Here is a 15050-nt window from a genome sequence, read left to right as displayed (position 1 = left end):
TGACAATAACATGGAGAATTCCATCATAGTCGAAGCCCGACTGCGTCATGCACCTTCGCTCTAGATAACACCCTATTGTTATATTAATGACATCCATTGCTTATACTTAGAAACACTACTGCCCTACCATAGTCGTCTTGCAGTGTGCTACCCCCTCACGCGCAGCATCGAAGCACCCTTTTCTCGGAAATAGAACTCATCCACTAGCTCGATCCCTGTGCTCTTCAATGGATCAGACGACGCAATGTAGATACTGAGCTGCTCGAGCTCTCAGCTGTCATGTTTGTATAAGACCGAGTAGCTTTTGCAGATGAGCAGTCGCCCTAACTGGCAGAGCTTAAATAGGAGGTCTACTTGTGAAGCACACAAAGAAGGATTCCAGTATCATTGCATATAGGTACATATCACAGAGACGCGAGGGTAAATGAACTTGTTCAGCATAATTGCAGTTCTTCTAAAGCTGATATGCAGGGGATTGACTGGATACATAAGTAGTGTTACCAAGGGCTTATGGGACCAGGAGGTGTAGGACGAGTACGATGTCCTCTCAGAGAGATAAGTAATAAAGCCAAAGTAAATCCAGCTGTTCTACGCTTAATACACTGCCTACAGTTGAACTACCTACTCCTATAAATAACTCTTCCCCCCCACCTTGTTGTCTGCAGATTTCATAATAGTCTTCTTTTTGTTTATATATTCCCCATTTCTTTTATATATTTGTCGAAATCCTTTTCTACGAGATCCCATCTCCTTACCACCCCGTCACAATGAAGTTTCTAACCCTTATTGTTATGTTTCTTGTTGACCTTGTTGCTCCTGTTGCCATCCCCCTCCCATTCAGAAACAAAAATCTACCGTCTAGAACTGTCCAAAGTAAGCCACATTTCTACACCCGTCAATATATACTTCAAATATACTAACAGCATCCACACCACAGCTCCCAAAACCCCTCATCGAGGCTTCATAAAGACCCGAAAGATCACCAAATGCCGCGCCAACGTTGACTGCTCCCCAGGAGTCTGTTACGACGGCATCTGTCTCGATTCAGATCAGTATGGACCCGGAGTGGTCATACCACCTGAATCAGACCCACGATGCCGTAACAACACCGACTGTAACCCGGGCACATGTTCCCAAGGCATCTGTATCGCGCCCGTTTAGCATGCGTCTCGAGATACCGGGGAGGGTGCTCCAGAACCCCGTGCTGATGCTGCGCTGGACGTTGCTGACATGGCATATACACTGCCTACACATGGAGACCTCAATTGCCCGGGTTGTGCTGGGCTTCTCCTGGTAGGTGCTCATAGTTCCATTCAAGCTTTTGGATATTCCCGCTAATAGCATATATGCAGGGTGAGCATGTTGACCCGGTTTTTTATTCTTGGCGCTGGCGCTATGGTGGTCGTTGGGCTAAGTCTTAAGTCTAGGGTTTTGGGGGCCGAGGGTTTTTGGATCTTGGCCTGCGGATGTTTGTATCATACTTGGGATGGCGTTTATGATTTTACTGTTTTTGGATTTTCTTTCTAATCTCTGGAGATAGGAATTATTGAATTCTACAGATAATATATCCTGCTTGAGGGGTAAGTAATATATCATTATAGAGCAGGTAGCGAGAGACAAACAAGACCGCGAATCTTTAAGAAATTTGGCTGGGTTTGAAGGTGATAAGTAGATTAGAGATTCATTCAAAGTGGTACATGGCTGATTTTAGGTCTAAGGCTCTAGTTACAGGTGTTTCGTTGTTTTCTGTTGATTATCAATTATACAGATCAAGGGATACCATCCTGTATATATTGCTAGATACTATGCCTCAGGCATAAACATAAATGACGGGTTGCATTCAACACTTATACCTAATCATTGTCTTAAAAGCAGGCTTAATAGTCAATTATCAACTGACATTTACGATTGTTATATTCGGTCTCTCTATTACCAGACAGCTTGCAATTGCTCAAATGCAAGCCCAATCCTGAGCATAGGGTATCATATTTACAAACTCGCAATTCCACCCAAAATCCTAACTCCGCACCGTGACTGTGGGATATAGATCAAGACGCAGCCTCTTCAACGAGATACTTCCGAACCGCATCCTTCAGCATATTGATTCGTCTCTGAGTGTGTATGAAGACCTCCCGGTACATCTCTAAGCTCTGTTGCACAACCTCCGTTCGCGACTTAGACCCGGCGCAGATCTCTCGCATCCGAAGCTCCATTTCTTTGCGAAGAAAGGGCTTACTGAGAGAAGGACTATCTGGGAGTCCGGTAACAACATTGTCATAACCCTCAACCAACGCGACGCCGAGGCGGGTCGGGATGAGTTCCTTGACCGCGTTGCGCCCACTTCCACGCGAATGAACAGCAACGTACTCTCGCTCCTTGATCTTGGCGATGTGTTCTGCCATAGTGGCATCGGTACCGATTCCGTTAGCATCCATGAGTCCGATAAGTTCAGGCTCGGTCAGGTAGTTCGGTGGCGTTGTCTTGCCGTCAAAGATCTTGGCTTCGGTAGGCTCAAAGAGTTCTCCCATCTGGAAATTGGGTAGTTGTTGACTGCTCTCCCATTTATCATAGACATATACGTCAAGATAGTTCCTCTCTAGGACGATGAGCCCTTTGGCATGGAACATCTCGTCACCATATTGGATCTCGACTTCTGATGTTTGGCCCTTTGCGTCTTCGGAACAGCATGCTAAGAATCGTCGGACAACAAACTCGTAGACTTTCTTTTCATCAGCGCTTAATGCGGTTGGTGAAACCCAGCAGATAGGATGAATAGGCGGATGTGCCTGATCATTGTGACGGCCCGCTCTGGGGGTCCTATATCCGCCATCGAGAAGACTGGACCATTGAGTTAAACCAATGTAATGCAACGTTGCGATTGTAGAACATACCCCCGGGCGTATTGGCCCCAATTTGTGTCTGGGAATTGTTTTTCAATCAATTTCTTCAAATCGATACCTTTATCGAACTGGTCCGTTTCTGTACGTGGGTAACTTATGAAACCTTTAGTATAAAGAGCTTCTGCGACCTGGAATCGGTAAGTACGTATACAGTCGAGCCGGGGACTCTCCTCACCTTCATAATTTTCTGACTGTCCATGCGAAGATATCTGCTACCCATCATTTGCAGGTCTACTGTTGTCAACGGCAAGGGTCTCCACTTGCTGGTGGGCTTCTGATTAACTTTGGTAACTTTGGCCTTTTTAGCCATGAGACAACGCTCTAGCATCACTGTCACTGCAGCCCTATCGAATAAGTGTACCCTTCTCCAGAGAAAATTCACTTTGATACCGTCGCGGGTATGCATCACCTTGATGCCCCAGAAATTTTCAGGTTTGAAGTTTTTCACTCGTAGATAACGGTCAACAACGAACCCCAGTGTAGGAAACTGACAAGATCCTGCTGGAGATCAGAGATTGACAAAGAAAGTTTTGGTGAACACACATACCATAGCTGATGATCTTCTCGCTCAGAGCCTCTGATATATGTTTCAATTGAAGAGTTTGCAAGCGAGTGAACGCGGCACCGATCCGAAGATCTAGCTCTATTCTGGCAGCTACCGCGTTCGCTTGAAGATCGTCCAGCTCGATAAGTGATCGAGCTGCATTGAGAACGTGACTTTAAGCATATCGTTAGAAATATTGTAAAGAGACATCGTGAATGATTCTACTCACGCCTTCTCGGTATTGCTGAACTTGGCCCGTTTAACGACAATCCGGGCATTCCCTTCTTTTGCTTGTTTTCGGACCTCTGTTCCGATATGTTCCCCTTCTCGGTCACAGTCAGTCCAGATAAACAGAGCTTTACAGTATTTAGCCTGCTCTTGTATATTCTTTGCAATGGCTGCTTTGTCCTGTTTTCGAACTTAGTGCATGTTCCTCATAGACTTGTCATGCCAAACAAGAACGACTACATACGGAATCCACAGTTATATGCACAGGAGCCTCAAATAGTGCACCAGGCGGGCATGACAGCCATCCCTTGTACTGCCGTTCGAATTCCAGGGTCGTCAAGTGCCCAATAACACTGGTCATAGTGACCGAGCAGGTGCCCCAAGGGCCGCCAAAATTGAAATCGAACACATAATTCTTCACATATTGGTTCCCACGCACGGGGATCTACGTCTACCTTAGTACATGTACCCTCACACCTAGGCAAATACCCATTTCTGAAAACTTACGGTTTGGAAGGAACCTCCAGAGAGATGTTGGCTTACAGCCTTGGCAATGGCAGGCTTCTCAGCCACACACAAGACTCTGGGAACGGTCATGACCGTGGGCTCAGGTTAAAGACGCAATGAGACGAATTCCATTATCTAAACAAGCCCTGTTCGATAGTTGGTTGAGTACCATTGCTGGTAGGAAAGAAGCAATCAAGCTACAAAAAAGACGCGATATCCCGCCGTTGATACATGCCTTTATGCCTGAGGCATCAATAGCCAGTTGGCCCAAGCTCCCTGTCCCGATGCGGTAAGCGTGAGCTCAACACTGTTGTTGTCTGTTTTGATTTCATCCGCCCACCTCCACTTCATTCACTTCCCCTTGGTTTGGTGCAATAATACTTCACCAAAATTACATTAAGCTTGTGAAAATGGCGTTGCCACTCCCCGAGGTCCAGTCCGCTGTGGACTGCGCCTCATTCAATCACACTGTGCTACCATTCCTTTCGCAACTAATCACTCTCCCCGAAAGGCTTCAGGTTGCTGCGGTAGCGAAGGATGTGGACAGTTTGAAAGACATCTATCTCTCCACCAATCCTTTCGTTACAGCACTTGGCTTCAGTCTAGCTCTGGCTGTATTTTTCTTACTCTTCTCAGAGATCAACCGAAACTACTCCCAAGTTGATCGTTTCTGGCCTTTTCTGCCAGCTATATACAATGTGCACTTCGCCGTTTGGGCACGCTTGTCTGATCTTCGCACTCAACACCTGGACACGATCGCTGTTATCTCTGTTCTCTGGAGTGTAAGGCAATCATTGCGCTAATCTCTGAATCCCGAAAACTAATTGCGCGCAGGTCCGCTTGGCATTCAACTACTGGCGCAAAGGAGGCTACCAGATCGGCTCCGAAGACTACCGATGGGCAATTGTGCGCTCAAAGGTCAACAACCGATTCGTTTTCTTCATTTTCAACATCGTCTTCATCTCCCTGATCCAATCCCTGGTGCTGTTGCTCCTCGCGGCACCCACCTACAACTTCCTCCTTCTGTCGCGCCTCCCTGGCGGAAAGACATTTGAGGTCCCCGATCTAGTATTCTCTCGCGTCGCCTTCTTCTTCCTTATCATCGAATACTTCGCCGATCAGCAGCAGTGGCACTTCCACTGCGCCAAGCATGAATACCAGAAGACGGCGCGCATCCCTGATCAGTACAAGGGCCAATTCACCCCCGAGGACCTAGAACGCGGCTTCACTGTCAGCGGCCTGTGGTCTCTGTCTCGCCACCCTAACTTCCTCGCCGAGCAGGCTATCTGGCTGACACTGTATCTGTGGAACTGCTACCGCACCGAGTCGTATGCCCAGTGGACTGGAGTTGGTGTCCTGGTTCTCCTGCTGATCTTCCAGGGAAGCACTCGTCTCACCGAATCCATCAGCTCTAGCAAGTACCCTGAATACAGCGAGTACCAGGCTCGTGTTGGACGGTTCATTCCCCGCTTTTCTGCGAAGCCCAAGTACAAGGCCAAGGCCAAGAAGAAGGCCAAGAAGACTGAAAAGGTTGAGCAATCCGAGGAAGAGGAGGGTAAGAAGCACCAGTGAGGAGGTGCAAAAGTCAAAGAAGCGGGTTGTGTCGTGTCGATTCTATGTACCGGTCATATGATACCAATGTTTTGTTCGGTCCGGGGTTTCTGGTTACACGTTGTATATTAAAAAACCTACTGTGTTGGCGTTATTTTGTCGAGGTTTTGGAAAGTAGGCTAAGGCCAAATATATTCTAAATATATTATACCAATTTATCTACTACACGAGTTAAAGCCTTAACCAGTATATGCATGCAACTACCAAACATCTACAAGACTATCGGTATAACTCAAGTCTACCAGCAACGAGCGTGAGATAAATGTTAGAAAGATGAGTCAAATGAGCTACCTACTATACAGTACAGTACACCGGATGCTTCTTATAAAGGGGAGAACGTGGAAGCGACAGAGGTAGGGTAAGAGGAAAAGGAGAAGAAGAAAATGGGGAGAGATATGAAGAGATCCTAGTATTTATGGCGATGATGTCGAAGGAGAAATGTAAGAAAAAGGAGGAAGAACGATCAGAGGGATTAAGAAGGGAGGAAAAAGAACAAAGAAAGGAGATGCTTCCGTAACATGATAAATACAAAACCCAGATTGATATATGTCCCCTCGTCAACCGTAAATTTTCCTGTGTCTAGATAAGGAATTCAACAACGCATTTGTCTATGGTGGGGATGGCGTTTGGTCTCTTCCGTCTTTGCCTTCGGTTGCTTCGCTTGACTGGGTGGGTTCGGGAGGTGCGATAGTGGCTCCTTTGGCACCGTCAAAGTACTTGGCGAATTCGCCGGACTCAGGCCAGGGCCTGGGTCCAAGGAGTCGGATGAGGTCGTCACGGCTGAGGACTTCCTTGGCCAGAAGCTCCTCGGCGACGATGCCGACTTCCTTCTTCTTTTCGGTCAAAAGGGTGCGGCATTGTTGGTATGCCTCGGCGACAATCCGACGGACTTCCGTGTCGATATCCTTGGCTGTTTCTTCGGAGAAAGGCTTGTGGAACTGGTTGGGGTCCTCCTCGTAGTAGATGTATTTGAGCTTAGGAGACATGCCGAATTTCGTAACCATGGCGGTTGCCATGCGAGTGACCTTGTTGAAATCGTCGCTAGCTCCGCTGGTAACGGTATCGAAGTGCAGCTCCTCACTGACACGGCCTCCAAGAGTCATAGCCATACGGTCCATGAGCTGGTTGACATTCATCAGGTAGGTGTCACCTCCGGCTGGGAGATACTGGGCGTAACCCAGAGCGCCTTGTCCACGAGGAATGATAGAAACCTTCAGTAGCGGGTCGGCCCAGCGGAAATACCAGCCACAAATAGCGTGTCCAGCTTCGTGATACGCCACCGTGCGCTTCTCTTCCGGCGAGAGCACAAGGGACTTCTTTTCCAGACCACCAATGACACGTTCGATCGCCTGCTCGAAATGCTTCATCGTGACGTGATCCGCGTTTACACGAGCCGCTGTAGAGGTGTGTTAGTAAATGAATTGAAGACATGACAATGACGAGGCAGCTACTTACCGACTAGTGCAGCCTCGTTCACGCAGTTAGCAATGTCGGCACCAGCGAAGCCGGGAGTCAAAGCAGCGAGTCTACCGGTGAGGTACTCCATATCTTCGCTGGTAACGATCTTCTTCAGGTGGACGCGGAAGATCTGTTTACGGCCATCCATAGTGGGACGGTCGATAGCGATATGCCGATCGAAACGTCCAGGCCGCATCAGAGCCTTGTCCAGAACATCGGGTCTGTTTGTACCAGCCAAGACAACCACTTGCTCAGAGGTGTTGAAACCATCCATTTCAGTAAGAATCTGGTTCAGCGTGCTCTCACGCTCATCATTTCCACCACCAAAGCTTTGCTTTGCTCTCGATTTACCTATGGCATCGATCTCATCAATGAAGATGATGCAAGGCGTGTTCTTACGAGCATTGGCAAAGAGATCACGGACACGGGAAGGTCCAACACCAACGAACATCTCAACGAACTCTGAACCACTGACGCTAAAGAACGGAACACCAGATTCACCGGCCGTTGCCTTGGCAAGCAGTGTCTTACCAGTACCGGGAGGACCAGAAAGAATGGCACCGCGAGGAATCTTAGCACCAAGTTTCTGGAACTTTTCGGGATGTTGAAGGAAGCTGACGAACTCCATGATTTCAACCTTAGCCTCGTCCATTCCAGCCACATCAGAGAACTTGATCTTAATATCTGTCTCGTGGTTGAAACGCTTGGCACGGCTCTTTCCAATACCAAAGATGCCACTTTGGCCACCGGCACCGCCAGCAGCACGTCTCGACAACCAGAAAACAGAACCAATGAGGAGGAAGGTAGGAGCAAAGGACAAGAGAGTGGCACCCCATGATACTTCTTCAGTATACGAAACGGGAATACGTTCAGAGCCAGGGATACCAAGTTCGTTCTGCGCTTCATCTAATCTCCGCTCGAAGCTCTCAACCGATCCGATGCTGAAGTAGTAATGGAATAGGGGCTGGGTAGCCGGAGAATCAGGATAGACTCGAGAGACCGCGTCACGGTTCAGTTCAACCCGAACCCGGTTGCCGTTGATGACGGTCAGCTTTTCGACTAGACCTTTATCGAAGAAGTTGGCTCTGAACTCTTGCCATGTAATATCCTTGCTGTTTTCGCCAGGGAAGAAGCTTCGGTAGACATAGTAGGATAGAAGGGAGGTAATCAGGAACGAGGCGGGATCGAAACGGAACTCGAAAACTCTCGCATTCGGTGGCGGTTTCCATTCATTCTTGCCCTTCCCTTGTTGTCCTTGTTGTTTCTGGCTCTGTCCATCTTCTGATTTCTCCTGGTCCCGCGTTCTCTTCTCCTCCAACTCGTTCAGTTTGGAGGCGTAGTTTTCCAAGTACTTCGCCATGTAACGCGTCAAGTTCACGTAGTCCATCAGAGACGTGGGTTTACCGGATTTTAGGTGCTTTTGTATGAAGTCGCGGACCTCCGCCGGTAATCCTTCACTCATCATAATCGACCGCATGTCATCCAACATTTGGTGTTGTGACTGTGGCACCTTCGACTTCAGGTGCTGTATAAACTGATCAACTGACTCCTGCTCTTGTTTGGTGAGCTTCGATTGAGGCTCCTCCGGCTTCTTTCCTTCCCCATCCTTACCGCTGCCATTCCCGGGTTGGTTCGGTGGTTGGTGTTGACCGTCGTTCTCGTTCGGGGGTTTCGGACTCTGGGTAGCATATGTTCTAAAGCGTGGCGTGGTGATAAGGGAGGATAGTCTCGATTGTGAGATATGCGCCGACCGTGGTCCTGCGCGATAGATATAGTCTGCGGCTCTCCTCGAATATCGAGCAAGATTGCCTGGCCGTCGGAGTAGGGTGGCCATGGTCGAGGAAGGTGAGCCCGAAGGCAAAGGTTAGGGGGTGTTTCAATCGAGATTCAGGGACAATGGCAGACTGCCGAATCCATATAAGTCCTCGTGAAGCACTAAATTGGAGGCGGAAGAGGGAATGGAAAGCTCTTTTGGGGAAGAGCTGTCTGTCGCCGTTGAGTTACTAAGTTGAGTTCCCGCCGCCTTTTGTCGGACTTTGGGTTTTTTCGTAGTTCCGCCCCGGTAGCTGAGTCATCGGGTTACGGCCTTACCAAAGCAGCCCGGCGGCCAGAATCCTAACGAAGGTAATGGACCTTCCAGACCTCTTTCGTCATATTTGCTGTTCTTGAATTTACGAGTACGAGTAGATCGGGAGGTATGCAGAGCAAAAGTCGATGCTTTTACGGAGAATTCGGGGAATAATATGCCTATGGGTCACTCAAACCTTACAGTATATCAGCAAAAGTGACCCTCTCTAGAAATATTCTACCACTTTCAAGACATATATGTACCCTTCAATCATACTTTTTTATGTATACGAAATTTTCACCTAAAGTAAAGATATACAAGGTTGACGACCGCAAATGTGGAGCATATCTTTATATTGTCTTCTCACAAATGAACTATTATGTGAATGCTACCTATACTACAAAAGGGGTAACGTAGATCCTCGGCTTCTGGTAGTTCACGTTGCCCTTGGCCTTAGGCGCTGGCAAATCTTGCGGTTGAAAGAGTGGAGTAACGAAAGCCCCCATTTTTTAAACGCCGTTAACCCCACCCAGAAATATATGACTAGATACAATGACATGAAAACAGAATAATAATGCTCAACTCCATTGGTTCCATGCAATGTTAGGGTTCGAGTGCATCTCGTTGTAAAATTCGTCAATTTCTTCATCTCATCATAATCACGGTCCAGTGTTGGGTGTCCCCTCAAAGACCGGGAAGTTGCTCGACATGTCGGCCCAATCCCATTCGATCGTCATCGGCATCTGCCATAGGTCTTGTGGAACAAAGGGTTGTTGGAAAGATGTCATAGGGGTTTCAGTAGGAGTACCAAATGGTTGTTGATCACCAAAGCCCACACCGTCCATGTTGTTGGGGCTAAGCATCTCTGGGAAATCGTGTCCCATACCAGACATGGTATGCATGCTTTCTTGCATAGATGTGGGGACACCATTAGTGCCTAAAACAGTTTGACCTGGAGCGAAAGCCCTTGTAGGATTTGACATATCAGGTCCAGTGTTGCCCAGATTTATCGGGTACGAAGATGATGGGAATAGTGTAGCTGTTGGTGGTGCACCTGTTGGCCTTTTAGTGGAAGGGGAAGGAACCGAGTTCTCATCAGGTGTCTTTTGCCGCAAATCCTGTGGCTCATCTGGGGCTGCCTTGCGTTTCTTCTTGGAATGTGATTCCTTTTCCGCCTTGTCAAGAACGACTTGGGCTATTCGCTCAAACTCGCCACAGAGGCCAAGCATACGCTTAATGCTTCCATTGGATTCATCAGACACGAGTGTCGAGAGAAAGTTGACAACCACATTCATAAGTTTGACATCAGAACGTGCTCGAGCATCGTTGGGGTTTTGGAGAATATTAGCAAATAAAGTGACCAATGCTGAAACGGGATAATACAGAATTAACCTAGATGCTGTTAGCGTGCGACTGTGGCCATCCAATTTATACGCCCGACTCACCAGACACAAGCGAAATCACCGTGCGGTATGTATTTGATTAGATTGATAGACGCTCTGGCAGCCGTGACGCAAAGAACAGCAGATAAAAAGACTCTAGGGTTTAACGGTCTGGCATTGAGGCCTTGAATTGCATAATTGGATAGCCGGCTTGTCCAATACCCGTGGTGTACAGACATTCGGTGAATCGTTGTCAAGCAGTTATAGTAGGAAAAATGAAGGACAACGACGTGGAGTATCAGGGGCGTGTGGGAAGCTTTGATTTCATGCTCAGGTCGGAAATCAATAGGAATGCTGTCTTTCCATTCTTCGAGTTCTCTGTCCAACTCTCCAATAGTATTCAGCAATTCACCATCGGATTGCTTAGACGCTTTAGCAGAGTATAGCCGCTTATACACTTTGCTCTCAATGGTAGCGAATCGGCACAATGTTCTGAACAAGTTGAACTTCCCCTTTCCGTCAGATAGAGGAACATTGCCTATGTTATCTGGCGGATCTTCGCTGGGTAATTCCACATTCATATCATCGTCATCCTGCACCGGGGGGCGACCAGAACGAAGGCAGATACTGTGCGCATGTTAGTCGAGCAAAAACTAGCGGCTAAGAACGGTATGAAAGTCCATGATTACAACATACTCTTTATCAAGAAGATAAGCGATCCAGAACACCCTCTTTCGCTGCTCAACTTCAACTGGGTTTAGTCCAAATCCGGATCCCCGTTTATGGAGGCCGATGCTATGCGACAGTCTGATAGCCGCTGCAACCAAGAAGAAGGAGGGCTGAGGATTCGGAGTTCCTTGTAGGAAGAGTGACTAGACAACTGTTAAACCCAAACGAGTCATCGGTAAAGTCTGTGATACGTACCATGCCTAGCAATGCTTGGACACTCAAAAGATCTGTATTCCGCATGGTCAATTCGGTTAAGACCCCCATGGCATTTTTCAAATAAAGCCAAGCTTTCTTATCCTCTTCTTGAGGCACCAAATTACTCATAACTCGTAGTCTGTGCGCGATAGCCAGGACAACATTGATACTGGCCCACCAACCAGAACCTTCGTAAGGATCTCGAGAATATTGGCGCTCCACCAAGTGCATGAATGTCGGTTCGTGAAACAACGGGAACATGCAGTTGAAATTCTCGAAGAAATCTCGGAACAGTGACAGCGCCTCCTCCTTTGGGGGTAAGGGTTTGAATACACGACGAGCGAATATGTCACTAAAAATTTCTGGTTTCCAGTACATCCACTTGTTGTCATCCACGTACGCTGACGAGATCATTTCTTGAAAAGAGGTATCGCCGGTTTTTTCATTGACCCATTGGATGCCCTTGGGAGAGAATATAGAGAATCCTGAAGATGACCCTATCATATAATGTTAGCTTGCTTTCGTTATAAGTTTGCAGAACTGAACATGCGCATACCGATGTACCGCGTTTCTCCACAATTGTTCGTCACAAGAGAGCACATCATATCTGACAGTCCCTCGACTTCTGTCTCGGATTCTTTCGGTGAATTGGGAGAGGTGGCAGCTGTGTGCGGACTGGAGTGAGAATCCATCCGTGGTGTCGAATGTCGAGACGCAGTAGTATGCTGGGATTGCGACGTCGCGCTTGAACCATTGAATTTGTTCGTTGGACTTTTCAAGGAGTTCAGTGCAGTGTTGCCTAGGGATCGGTCGGCGAGACGCTTCTCCAGGGTCCCAAGGTCCGTCTTCCCATCATCTTCTGACAAGAGACCAGACAAACGTAAGAGCGATTCCATTCTCCCTAGCCGATTCTCGAGACCCTCGATATATTTGGCACTAGAAGCATAGACGGTCAGTGCCCGCAACTAAGAGGTAATACTGTAGATGCGCAAGCATACCCTTTGGGAGGATTTCGCTTCTTCTCCACCTGAGTGAAAACACAATCTGTCTTATAATTAATACAATGGGAGCATTTAGGCATCTTGCCGTCGCATTTGATCTTCTTCTTTCGGCACATGTCGCAAGCCTACACGGGGGACAATCAGCTTCGCTGACATTCAACCACTAATGTCATAGTCGACCACTACTCACCCTCGCAATCCTTCTCCTCTTAGCGTCATTGTTATCTTCACCCGCCATTCCAGGTTCCTCGTTATAGGTAGGATTTGAGAGAACATTGTTCAGTGGTGAACCGCGCGAACTATCGTGGTTATAGCCGCCGAAGAGATGGGGCTGCTGGTTCATAAGCATCGGCATATCGAAGCCCATCCCATCTGGACCTTCCCCCATGCCATCCATCGTGGCAGACCAAGCGGAATATGACGCTGCGGCGTCTTATAAGCTTGCGTTTGTATAGTGTGGAGTTCCAAAGTAGGCGGGTATCGTTTCAAGCTTGATAATGATAGGAAAGATGCGGGGTCTTTCCGCGAAAACGTCAATGGCGTAAAAGAGCTGTTTTCTGTCTCGCCTTCCTTCCCTTGTTTACTCGTTCAGTACGAGGGTTAGGTGATACACGAAAGAAAGACTAGGGTCATCGGACGCTAGCCTTTCTTCAGTGGGCCTTCAAAAGGGCGAAAATAGCTTAAGGTACTCGGTGCGTTGCGCAAAGTTGAATGGAAAAAGAATGGCTGACTCAACCTTTCCCCAAACTCTGGCACGTGGCGAATCTTTTCAGTGGACGGCGGAAAAAAAAAAGGAAAAAAAATAAGGAACGACGTCAACAATTTTCTGTGTAGGGTAAACGTTTATGATCAGGCAATTCTTGAAAAATGGAAATTCAAGGGACCATTTGGTAACCCCCCTAAGGATTGGCATCAAGGAAGACAATCATCGCATTCGTACTCGTAAACTACGTTGCTGCCTTCAAGCAGGGCGAGCTAATTAACCTTACTAATTCAATAGTAGGGCACCTAAACTCCAAACCTCACAGACTATTTCCCTTCCTTTCAGGTACTAAGATGCCCAGTGGCTTTTGCTTCTTGCCAAGTGCATCCTTAGTGCGTTGCTCTCCCGTGGCTCGAATATACGATGTTTAAGACTTCGGGAACTGTTAAGTCCGATCTCCGTTGGACTTTGAAACTTAAGCTGATTTTCCCGGCTGTCTTGCCTCCGGAAACGCCGACATCCGGGCTGGCCTTGGCGTTTTCTTCCCTCTTCTGAAGGTGTCTAAGTCACAGGACTTCCGACCTCCGGAACTCTTTTGCTTGTTTCGAGTCATAAGAATGTCTCTGGGACCACGTGGGACGGCCCACGGAGGTTATTACAACTTCTAGTGATGATCTATGCATCTCACGCAAGTCATGCTGTGAATGAACCGACAAAGAGATCAAAGCGCTGCCGGCCTTCTTCCTATAATCCCGGTAACTACAACCTTCATGCTAGATCTAGCCAGGCCCTGAAAGTATAGACTTGGTTCGATAGCTATAGTCATAATGAACTATCCTAGCTGCAACACCACAATGCGAAATGGACGATCTCAACGATAGACTTCTTTAATATTTATACAGTAGTACATGTAAAGTAATCAGGAGTGGCGATCTCGTCAGGATATATGCAAACACAAGTCTCCGGGAGGAGCATGAAGAAATGAACCTCGTCCTCGAATATTCCACCAACGCCATGCTATGCACCCAAAAAAAGACATTCTCTTTCCTTATACAACGAACAGAAGGGCCACCCTTCTGTTCTTAGAGGATCCGCCAATACCCCCAACGGTGACCAGGGGCCACGGCCCCTTCCGATTCCACCATTAAGTATGCTTATCGAGGAATTCCTTCGCTTCGTTGATCTTGGTTGCCAGGTACGGGCTGCCACCGCGATCGGGGTGGTTAAGAAGCATCAGCTGACGGTGCTTCTTGCGGACCTTGTCCTTGTTCAAAGTACGTTCCCTATTCATTCTGTTAAACTCTATCCAAAGTCGGCACGAGACAACACATTCGAGACATACGGAAGTTCTAGGATCAATGCGGCTTCGCGACGGTTCATCCGGGGTTCAAATCCACTATACGCCAGTCAGCTATCCACTCTCAAGTTCCACTTATACACCGACGTCGCCTACCCCTTGTAGAATGCCTTGCCCGCGGCGTTCACACCTCCCCTGGCACGACGCAAAGCGACATAACCTGCGCGACCCTATACATAGGTGAAAATGCCGGCGTTAGTTTGCCACGCTTTATGACCGAAAAATCCATGTTCCCTGGCTTACCAAAAATGCCGCGGTCGCGACACCGAGTCCCATAGCAAGAGTTGAAGCCATCTTCGTTTATCGTCGGTTTCGATAATACCGGGTCCGGTCAAGGGATAGGCGATATCTGAGTCGAGGTTGAAAT

At 47.8% G+C, this 15050-nt stretch overlaps 6 protein-coding genes across 6 annotated transcripts; 2 read left to right on the top strand and 4 right to left on the bottom strand.

Moving 5' to 3' along the window:
• The first annotated feature begins 648 nt into the window (after positions 1 to 648).
• F9C07_2152509 (uncharacterized protein) lies at positions 649 to 1585 on the top strand. Its single transcript, XM_071509241.1, has 3 exons — positions 649 to 873; positions 938 to 1293; positions 1353 to 1585. The coding sequence occupies exons 2-3, from the start codon at positions 1055 to 1057 to the stop codon at positions 1525 to 1527; spliced, it is 414 nt and encodes a 137-aa protein (XP_071365165.1). The 5' UTR covers positions 649 to 873; positions 938 to 1054; the 3' UTR covers positions 1528 to 1585.
• Positions 1586 to 1692: 107 nt separating this feature from the next.
• On the bottom strand, positions 1693 to 4387 carry F9C07_2282320 (DNA topoisomerase III alpha). The gene is made up of 7 exons (XM_041291161.2): positions 4180 to 4387; positions 3917 to 4117; positions 3674 to 3852; positions 3448 to 3617; positions 3076 to 3398; positions 2892 to 3028; positions 1693 to 2838 (listed from the first exon to the last, which is right to left on the bottom strand). The coding sequence occupies exons 1-7, from the start codon at positions 4267 to 4269 to the stop codon at positions 2049 to 2051; spliced, it is 1890 nt and encodes a 629-aa protein (XP_041144952.1). The 5' UTR covers positions 4270 to 4387; the 3' UTR covers positions 1693 to 2048.
• On the top strand, positions 4388 to 5962 carry F9C07_2282319 (DUF1295 domain protein). The gene is made up of 2 exons (XM_041291170.2): positions 4388 to 4961; positions 5014 to 5962. Exons 1-2 carry the CDS (start codon positions 4590 to 4592, stop codon positions 5749 to 5751), a joined length of 1110 nt encoding a protein of 369 aa, XP_041144951.1. The 5' UTR covers positions 4388 to 4589; the 3' UTR covers positions 5752 to 5962.
• An 87-nt stretch (positions 5963 to 6049) lies between these two features.
• F9C07_2282318 (putative mitochondrial inner membrane AAA protease Yta12) lies at positions 6050 to 9253 on the bottom strand. Its single transcript, XM_041291160.2, has 2 exons — positions 7246 to 9253; positions 6050 to 7186 (listed from the first exon to the last, which is right to left on the bottom strand). The coding sequence occupies exons 1-2, from the start codon at positions 9080 to 9082 to the stop codon at positions 6399 to 6401; spliced, it is 2625 nt and encodes an 874-aa protein (XP_041144950.1). The 5' UTR covers positions 9083 to 9253; the 3' UTR covers positions 6050 to 6398.
• A 363-nt stretch (positions 9254 to 9616) lies between these two features.
• Positions 9617 to 14195, bottom strand: F9C07_2282316 (fungal-specific transcription factor domain protein). The gene is made up of 7 exons (XM_041291159.2): positions 12814 to 14195; positions 12621 to 12748; positions 12179 to 12558; positions 11623 to 12119; positions 11395 to 11570; positions 10762 to 11325; positions 9617 to 10708 (listed from the first exon to the last, which is right to left on the bottom strand). Exons 1-7 carry the CDS (start codon positions 13018 to 13020, stop codon positions 9976 to 9978), a joined length of 2685 nt encoding a protein of 894 aa, XP_041144949.1. The 5' UTR covers positions 13021 to 14195; the 3' UTR covers positions 9617 to 9975.
• A 275-nt stretch (positions 14196 to 14470) lies between these two features.
• On the bottom strand, positions 14471 to 14977 carry F9C07_7215 (import inner membrane translocase subunit tim14; the record flags this gene model as incomplete). Its single annotated transcript, XM_041291158.1, has 4 exons — positions 14471 to 14609; positions 14669 to 14722; positions 14780 to 14853; positions 14927 to 14977. 4 exons carry the CDS (start codon positions 14975 to 14977, stop codon positions 14471 to 14473), a joined length of 318 nt encoding a protein of 105 aa, XP_041144948.1.
• Positions 14978 to 15050: the final 73 nt, after the last annotated feature.

Source organism: Aspergillus flavus, chromosome 3 (genome assembly GCF_009017415.1).
Source record: "Aspergillus flavus chromosome 3, complete sequence".
Taxonomy (NCBI): domain Eukaryota; kingdom Fungi; phylum Ascomycota; class Eurotiomycetes; order Eurotiales; family Aspergillaceae; genus Aspergillus; species Aspergillus flavus.
The sequence above is the reverse complement of the archived record's forward strand: the minus strand, read 5'-3'. Positions and strand labels throughout refer to the sequence as shown.